This window comes from Vespula pensylvanica, chromosome 19, assembly GCF_014466175.1.
Source record: "Vespula pensylvanica isolate Volc-1 chromosome 19, ASM1446617v1, whole genome shotgun sequence".
In the NCBI taxonomy this organism is placed as follows: domain Eukaryota; kingdom Metazoa; phylum Arthropoda; class Insecta; order Hymenoptera; family Vespidae; genus Vespula; species Vespula pensylvanica.
The window spans coordinates 3,291,044-3,300,699 of NC_057703.1; the positions used below are offsets into that span (position 1 = coordinate 3,291,044).

Sequence of the window (9,656 nt, forward strand, 5' to 3'; positions counted from 1 at the left end):
TCAATTATGTATACTGCTTAATCACGATTCATCCGTAACAGATGATAAAAAATAGTCAGTAAATTCTCTTTCAATTTCTAATTGTACTAAGTAGTGTCATACTTTAAATATACATAATCATGTCCCTGTTTGATTGGGAGATTATTATCGTAATATAAAAATTCGTTAAAGCGATCATTATAGTTGCTGTTAGGTGTGTAACTTACACACGCACATTTCTCGTCTGCGTAATCTATTGCAACATTGCTAATATTTTTCTTTCGTTTTATACAAAGTACAGAGGACTTAATGGATAGAACGCGATTTTCCAAGGAAATTTTCTTTCCCTTACGAACGAAAATATACTTTTCAACGATCAGAATACATATACTCAAAACAATACCAATTGAGAAGAAAAGAAGAAGAGAGATAACGCTGATTAGGGGAACCGGTTGATGCTTGATCATATCACATGGTTTCTTTTCAGATGACTTATATTTTAAACGATTTATCATACCATAGTCGATGAATTTCTGCAACCTAGAACAAACTAGTGCTATAATATACATTAAATTAAATTTTATATTAGTTGATACTTGTATTCTTACTGAAAATTGATGAGATTGGTGAATGGATTGTGTTTAGATAAAACCATAGCAAAACTGTTTCTATGTCCTGTTTCAATACGAATTATATCGCATGGCATCTTCAGATTTCCTATACTGTTCAATTCATCACTCGTGTACATTGCTAGCTTCCGATTTTCACAGACCTTTAATAACGAATATTAATAATAAAACTATATACAACTTTCAGCGAAACTTAATGGCGAAGTTTCAAAAATGGATTCTGCATACGTAGCGGAAGAAGACTTGACTTCTATCAAAATGAGTACGAAAATGTTTAATTTTTGACTTATTAGGTTTTGAATTAAGATCATGCAATTAGTAATTTTGAAACATGATCATTTTATTTCTGGAATTAAATCTGAAACACTAATTATACTTTATTTGAATATGCAAAGAGATCTATTGAATTTTTTCTTAATTCGAGTACCAATATCACTCACAAATGGATTAGCGTATTTACAATGATACGTAGACTTATTTGGGAGCTTCTTAGGAAATCAATAGGTTCATAAAATCTTGTTTGTATTCGAACAGGAAATGGACATTTCTAATATCTCATACAAGAAAATATTAATAAAGTACATCAAAATTCAAGTAAAGAAACATTGAATTACTATGAAATTCTATTTCAAATTCTTATAATTTAAATTATAAGAATTTTATATATATATATAAATTGTATTGTATTATATATATTATATATATAATATATATATATATATATATATATATATATATATAAATTATAAGATTTCCGTACTTATGATATATCTTAGTTTTTCTTCATTATAGATGAATGAGTTATTCATAAAACTTTGCTACGTAGTTGCTTTTCACACAGTATAAATGGATGTTATTTAATATTTCTTTTATAATACTTCATCTTACTATTTTAAATCCCTCAAATTCGCTAATGGGCAATTTTTCTTCTTCTAACATTAACTTCATAACCTTCTTTGCAAGCGGATCTTTTGAGTTCTGTAAGTAAATATATTCTTTTGCTTAAACTTATCGTTTTACACATAAATATATGTGTGTACAATAGGGCAAATTACAAAATATATATATATATATATATATATATATACGTATAATAATATAGGTATATATGTATATATACATATACAATATACTATACATATACATATAATATACGTATAATATACATATGCAACGACGTATGTATCATACTTACTGCGAATTTGTCATAATAAGATGTACCACGAAGAACAGCAAGTTGATAAGTACCATCTGCAACGAAGCTTCTGAATGAATGAAATGGTAAAACGTTGATTACTGAAGTCAAAATGCTTATTGAAGTAGCTGAATAGCTTGCCCAAAAGACAGTAACCAAAAAAAATAGAGAGAGGTATGTTATTCGTAGAGAAGATCTACCAGAAAAATCTATAGAAAAGTAATACTTTGTATAAATGCATTTATTAGAAAAACGGAATTAAACGCAAATTAAGAAACATTGAATCAAACCGATAAGTCCTTGTTGACAAACTATACCCCATATCTCTATAAAATTATCGACCAATAAATATCCTATTTTACGATCAGTTCCATACTTCATTTTGAGAAAAGTCAATGAAATCCATTCCATGATAAATACACCAAACATAGCCATCCAAACAGAATTTGTGAAAGTCTACAAAAAAAATTATTTTTTTATTTATGAAAATGAACGCATTAAGGAGAAAACAATTAAAAATTTGATCAACTAATCGTACTTGAAAATAAGATGACCATTTAACTGTAAATATTTCCGGTTTATGAATGTAGAGATAATTTCTGGAGATTAAATGAGGAAACGTGAAGTCAACGGCATTTAGTCTGTCTTTAGTAATAGAAAATCTTGCAAGAGAAATGTCAGCACGTCCTGTATATAGTTCTGCAATTGCACCAGTCCAAGTTTTTTCCTCTGGATTCCATCTTCCATACTCTATTACTTCCGACACAACATAGAAACTGAAATTGAGAGTAATACATATTTCTCTTAGTACTTCATAAAACATATTTTCTAACTCATCATCCTTTCTGATATTTATGAATGGAGTACCCTGCAAGAGAAAAAATAATACAAAAGAAGAAAACAAAAAATAATTTTTTTTAATAGAAAATAAAAAAGATATCTAGGCGAAGATAATTTACCTTAATTGTTACAGCTCTCATAATGAAACCTTTTAAATTATTTCTTCGTTTGTAAATAAAATCTGGAACCATTTTAGTGATTCCTTTCTCCAAACTCCAAGTAGCTATATCATTGATCTCAATTTGATTCGTATCGATCGAATACCATTCTCGTAAAATATTTTCTGTACCACAACGAACCATCATTTCAGTGTTGAATGTTAAATGAAATATATTACCTGGTGGATTGTGACAGTAATTAAAACTATTTTCCTTGTAAATGAATATCACTAGCCACACAGCTGACGACATATCAAAGGTACTTGTTGCTAAAGAGAACTCATTAATAGCATTGAAATTTGAGATCAGCGCTATGAAATGCGGTCGTATAGTTTGTTTTAAGTAGTACGATGATTCGTTTAATTGTGAAAAGTACAAATTCGTGCTTGCTATCCCTTCACGGAAAAGTGCCCTTATCCATTTGAACATTAAAGTTGTCATTTCCATTTCTGAAAGGAAGATAAAGGAAAGTGAGATGGAAAAAAATGAAAATAAATATAATAAAAATGAAGAAAACAAAATGGAAAGTATATTTACCTTTTATCGATTCGGCATATAAAAATACTACAGATTTTGGTGCGTATACTTTGCAAATATCTATGAGAAAAGGAGTTTGTTCGTCACCGATGGAATGAAATTCGGATGAATTGACGATCTTTGGTAGATAAGAAAGAAGAAGAAGAAGAAAAAGAAGAAATATCTTTAATGGCACGACCAACACCATTTTTTTCTTCTGTTGATTAAATAATTTTAGTGCTTCTTTTCAATTTGAACAAATCGACAACAATCAAAGAAAATGAAAACTTTTCTATCCAACAGCGGAAGAAGACCATAGGAGACTAAATTTTTTAACTATTGAAAGGATTGTTATCATTTTGAACTATTGAAAGGATTGTTATCACGTTTATTATGATTGTTGCGTACATCGAAAGTCACGCGATGTTCGTATGCATATTAGCGCGAAAAAAATAATTTTATCTTTGCTAGAATACATTTATTATCGATCGATTAATAAACGTTCTTTGCATTTGCCTTTTTTATTACTTCATTATCATCTTTGATGTATGGGTGAATCCATTTACAGGTACGCACTGATACATGTATGCTTATATAAATTCATATCTATTTCTGCAACATATATATATGACTACTCATTACACGTTTATGTTACTTTCAGGCTGGAAGAAATTGTAAAAATTCCATTTTCTTTGAAATAGTGTAATAAGGATTCTGATATAATATAAAATCAAAACAATAAACTGTACTTAATAATGATTGATCACGACACTTTTTAAGAAGTGTATATGAACTAAGGGGCTAAGAAGAAATTCCAGTTAATCAATATAATCTGTATTGAAGTAGAATGTGTTTATAAAATCTCATTTAACTTTATTCATGTATCGATATATGTTCTTCAACTTTATCTGTTCGTGATCTATTTAATATAATGTGCATTTTGCTGCATGTGCATGAGCTTTAACATTTAATATTGTTGGAAAAAAATAAAATCAGGAAAGTATTTATCTATATCAACAATTTTTCTGTGGTCCAAATTACGGTTAGAGAAAATGTACGAAATTGTTGACTATATAGCACTGTTACTCAAACTTTTTCCAATCACGTTTCACCTCAACGCTTGAAAATTTTAATGTTCTCTCGCGTAGTTTAGTAGAAAAAAAAGAAACTTGAATTGTGTTATGTTTGCTAATATAAAAACGACCTGCACTCAAGGACATACATCCATACTATAGATGAACAGTAAGAATAATAATTTGTTATTTCTTGTAATTTGCTGTATTGTGAAGGCACAACTACGAGAACGAGTTTATCTGCGTTTCTCGCACTTGATCAGTAATTTGTCTGTTCACAAAAAGAATCTGGTCATCGTCTTTTCTTAATGGTCGGAATAAGAGACCTAATGGTTGCAACAAATAAGGGTAGTGGCAGAAGGCTTGGAAACTGTCGAAAGTCCTCATCAAAATATCGATGACCGTGTTCCCGCAAACTAATGGGAGAATGCAATTTCTTTAAAGAATCCCGTAGAATCCATAAGGCAGATACGTGATAAAAAATACTTGTCGAATTGAAGTTATAACAATATATTTTTAAATAAAGGGATATAATATTTATTAGTTTCATGTTTCATAATATATTATTAATTAGTATATTATTAATTACGTTAGCGACATCTAAAAGAAGGATGGTTGGAAATATTTATCAAAATTTTAAAGTTTTGATGATTTAGATTGTGCTAGATATCTCTGATTGAGACATAACTAATGATGTAGTAATACTCACTGTCTTACAAGTGAGTATGAATGCTTTCATCCGACTGAATTTTGACTTCTCTCGAATTATCAGCGAAAACAATAATGAATTAGGAAAGGAAATGGAAAGGGAAAAGTTTAAGTAAAAAGTGTCTGGAAAGGACAGGTAATAATATCCTTATTGGTCCTGGATGTGTTAGGATAATTCGTTCATAATTTATAAACAATCTTATGTGTGGTTCTTTGTCCTAATGACAGTATGGACCCATGAGTATCGTATTGATATTTGAAAAGTTAAACAAATCCATTGCTCGTTTTATTTAAGATAACTTTTACTGTATTAAATTATTGCCCAACTCAACTCATTATTAAAAACTACATGCTTGACCAAAAGTGCCTAAATTCAGACAAAAGTAGCAAAGTGTTTTTTATCTAAATGTTTTCTTAGCAACTGTTTAACGAATTTTCAAGAGCAGATATTTTAGGTATATGGTCTTTAGGAGAAAATATTGAGAATTATAGAGGATATGTACGTTTACGTCAACATAACGAACGAAGATATAATTTACAGAGTTTAATGATGAAAGTTGTTATACTTAAGGTGAGATATTTATTACTTTTTTTGTTTTTAACGAAATTTGTCTCTAATTATTCTTTTCTAGACTTTTTTCTTTTATAGTCTTCACCATTCGTAAATATAAACAAGAATGGCGAATTAGATTAGATATACTTCGTAGAATATTAACAATTTGGTATCATTCTGAATTTTAAGCTCGACATTCTTTTGGAAGTAGAAAAGTATGAAAAATTAAATCCAGAAGAAAAGATTTGGACTGAAGCAATTACAGAGTTATATACAAAACGTGCTGACATTTCTCTTTCAGATTTTTTTATTATCAGTGTTAAATTGAATGTTGTTGACTTTACGCTTCCTATTTTAAAGAACAACAACTGTTTCGTTGTCCGAGAATCAGAAAAATTTGGGATTAAATTATTATTTTACTTTTAATGCGACAATTTACTCTTAGTAATACGTAGTATAAATTGAGTCCCAACTCTTTGGTCACTTTGTGTGTATATGTGTTTGTGTGTGTACATATATATTATAACAATATATTATGTACATAATAAGTAATATACATAATATATATTAAAGTACATTTGTGTGTACGTCGATGTGTTTGTATTACGGGCTTATCCCGTAATTATAAGACGATTCCTATCATGTGAAATTTGATATGCTAATGCAATCACATTGACTTCAGTTAGTCAGAAAAATAACTTAATTAAAAATTTCACAGAAACATAAATCAGTTACATAGGCGATTTAATTTCGACTCATACATAAGAAATAAAAAATAAAATTTTTTTCAATTCTGAAATATGCAAATATATCATATTTCGCGCAGTAAGAAAAACCGAAACAATTCGAAAGAACTAAAATCTGTGTAAGCACATTCGATAAATGTAGAAAATATGTTATATACACCTTTTCACCTACAGTATAATGAAGAAATTCTATTCCGATTTCCAACTGTACTAAATAATGCAAAGGCTTAAATATCAATATGCGTATTTCTATTCCAATAGAATATTAAAGTCAAGATTCATTAAATATAGATTCATCAAAACAAGCATTATAGTTAAATATGTAACATAGGAGTGCGCATTAACGATACGCATAATTTATTGTAATATCTCTAATAGCTTTTTTACTTTTTGACAATTTAATCAAAGGAACATGATGTACTATCGATATTTTCTTCCTTTTATGAATGAAAATACACTTTTCTATTATAAAAATACAAAAACTTAAAACGATACCAATTGACAAGAAAAAAATAAGCGATATTACGCTGATTAAAGAAATCGGTTGATGATTGATCATATCATTGGATTTCCTTTCAAACGATGTATCTTTTAAACGACTCATCATACCGTAGCCGATAAATTTCTGCAACCTAAAATAGGCTAGTATTTTAGTACACAATAAATCAAAATTTACATTCTCAGATACTTGTACTCTTACTGAAAATTGATGACATCAGTAAATGGACTGTCCTTAGATAAAGTTATAGCAAAATTGCTTACATGTCCAGTGTCAATAAGAACCACATTGCACAGAATTTTGTCATTTACCCTCTTTCTTATATCGTCATACGTGTACATTGCTAATTTCCGATTTTTACAAATCTGTAATTTAATATCGAATATTAATAATAAAACTAGATACATGGTGTAACAAAATTTCACAGCGCAACATTAGACATGTATTTCTAATATGTAGAGAAGAAAAAAATAGATTCTATCAACATTGGTCTGGATATGCTTAATTTTTAAGTTATAATATTTTCAGATGTGATCTTACAATTAGCGAACTCCAGTTATGTTTATTTCCTGGAATCAAATTTAAGACATTAGTTACATTATGTTTAAGTATATAACCATATCCAATGAATTTTTTGTTGTATTGAATATCTTCATTATCCGCAAATTAATTACCACATTCATATTCTTACGGAGATGAATTTTGGAATCTGTTGGGAACTTAATATGGAGTTAAAGTAGGCCTTGTATTCAAGCAAGAGAAGGATTTTGAAGATTTCATATAAAAAAATGTTTGCCGTATGCATCATAGTTCCAGTAGATTAGCATAATTGGAGTATTATAAAATTCTACTTCAGAATTTTATTATTCAAAGCTTAAGTAATTCCACATTCGTATTGATAGAACCTATTTTTTTCTTCTCTATAGATGAAGAATTCATTCTTGAAATATTAGCACACAGTTACTTAACACACAATACATATGAATATTATTAAAATTTTTTTCTTTTATAATGACTTTATCATACTCTCTTCAATATTTCTACTGCAGTATCGGGCAAATTTTTATCTTCTAGCATCAACTTCATCACCTCTTTCGCAAACGGATCTCCCGAATTCTATAAATAAAAATTTTATTTCTTTTTCGTAGTATTGTTAAATTTTTATTATTATATGTTTTTGTTTGTAATTATATTGTTATATATTTATTGTATGTTTACATATTTATATATAATATTACATAGATTATACATACAAACGGAATAATATTGTTTCATACTTACTGCAAATTTATCATAAAAAGCAGAACCACGAACAACTGCAAGTTGGTAAGTACCGTCTGTAACGAAACGCTCGAATGAATCAAATGGTAAGACATGGATAACGGATGTTAAAAAGCTTATCAAAGCAGCTGAATATACGGCCCATAAGACAGTAACCCAAAGAAATATAGAGAAATATGCTATTCGTAACGAAGATTTATGCGAGAAATCTACAATGAAGGAATATTATCAGTAAACATGTGAAGAACGATATAAAATGCAAACCGAAAAATATTGAATCTAACCAACAAGTCCCTGTTGGCAAAATATACCCCAAATCTCTAAAAAATTATCGAAAAATAAATATCCAATTTTACGATCGGTTCCATTTTTCATTTTGAGAAAGATCAGGAAGATCGATGTACCAATTAATAATCCAAATATAGCAAACCAAACAGAATGATTGAAAGCCTACAAAAATAACAATTTTATAATTCATGAAGATTTTCGCATGAGGAAGAATATAATAAAAAATTCGATAGCAAGTTATCGTACTAGAAAATAAGATGACCATTTAATCCGGAATTTTTCTGGTTCTCGAATAACGAGAAAGTTTTTGGTTTTAAAAACAGGATGCGTGAAGTCAACAACATTCAATCTCGCATTGGTAATAGAAAAACCTGAAAGAGCAATGTCAATATGACCTGCATATAATTCTGCAATTGCTCCAGTCCAAATCTTTTTTTTTGGATTCCATCTTCCATACTCTTCTACTTCCGAGACAATGTTGAAACTGAAATTAAGAGTAATACAAATTTCCCTCAATATTTCAGCAAATATACCGTCTATATCTCCACTCTTTCTGACGTTTACAAATGGTGAATCCTATAAAAGAAAAAAAAAATAGAAAAGAAGAAAACGAAAAATAATTTCTTTTAATAGATACTAAAAAAGATATTTAGAAAAAAATATATTACCTTGATTGTAACAGCTTTCATAATTAAGCCTTTTAAATTATTTCTTCGTTGGTAAATAAAATCTGGAACCATTTTAGTGATTCCTCTCTCCAAACTCCAAGTAGCTATATCATTGATCTCAATTTGATTCGTATCGATCGAATACCATTCTCGTAAAATATTTTCTGTACCACAACGAACCATCATTTCAGTGTTGAATGTTAAATGAAATATATTACCTGGTGGATTGTGACAATAATCGGAACCATGTTCTTTGTAAATGAACATCACTATCCACACAGCTGAAGACATGTCAAAGGTACTTGTTGCTGAAGAAAACTCATTAATCGCATTGTAATTAGAAATCACCACTATGTAATATGGTCGTATAATTTGTTTAAAGTAGTACGATGATTTGTGCAATTGTGAAAAATACAAGTTCCCCGTCACTATACCTTCCCAAGAAAGTGTACGTCTCCATTTGAACATGATCGTTGTCACTTCCATTTCTGAGAAAAAAGAAAATAAATATAATCGAAATGAC

At 28.9% G+C, this 9,656-nt stretch overlaps 2 protein-coding genes across 2 annotated transcripts; both read right to left on the bottom strand.

Moving 5' to 3' along the window:
* Positions 1–519: 519 nt before the first annotated feature.
* On the bottom strand, positions 520–2,783 carry LOC122635843 (probable glutamate receptor). Its single transcript, XM_043826505.1, has 7 exons — positions 2,763–2,783; positions 2,342–2,671; positions 2,094–2,259; positions 1,804–2,012; positions 1,497–1,586; positions 588–751; positions 520–535 (listed from the first exon to the last, which is right to left on the bottom strand). Exons 1-7 carry the CDS (start codon positions 2,781–2,783, stop codon positions 520–522), a joined length of 996 nt encoding a protein of 331 aa, XP_043682440.1.
* Positions 2,784–7,093: 4,310 nt separating this feature from the next.
* On the bottom strand, positions 7,094–9,619 carry LOC122635844 (glutamate receptor ionotropic, delta-1-like). The gene is made up of 6 exons (XM_043826506.1): positions 9,134–9,619; positions 8,712–9,041; positions 8,462–8,627; positions 8,178–8,386; positions 7,923–8,012; positions 7,094–7,261 (listed from the first exon to the last, which is right to left on the bottom strand). The coding sequence occupies exons 1-6, from the start codon at positions 9,617–9,619 to the stop codon at positions 7,094–7,096; spliced, it is 1,449 nt and encodes a 482-aa protein (XP_043682441.1).
* Positions 9,620–9,656: the final 37 nt, after the last annotated feature.

Coding starts and splice junctions, on each gene's coding strand:
- LOC122635843 (XM_043826505.1), bottom strand. CDS start 2,783: ATGAGAGCTGTAACAATTAAG. Junction 2,672..2,762: donor TGAGAGCTGTAACAATTAAG/GTAAATTATCTT, acceptor TTTCTCTTGCAG/GGTACTCCATTCATAAATAT. Junction 2,013..2,093: donor TTGTCAACAAGGACTTATCG/GTTTGATTCAAT, acceptor ACTTTTCTATAG/ATTTTTCTGGTAGATCTTCT.
- LOC122635844 (XM_043826506.1), bottom strand. CDS start 9,619: ATGGAAGTGACAACGATCATGTTCAAATGGAGACGTACACTTTCTTGG. Junction 8,387..8,461: donor TTGCCAACAGGGACTTGTTG/GTTAGATTCAAT, acceptor CCTTCATTGTAG/ATTTCTCGCATAAATCTTCG. Junction 8,013..8,177: donor CTTTTTATGATAAATTTGCA/GTAAGTATGAAA, acceptor TTTTATTTATAG/AATTCGGGAGATCCGTTTGC.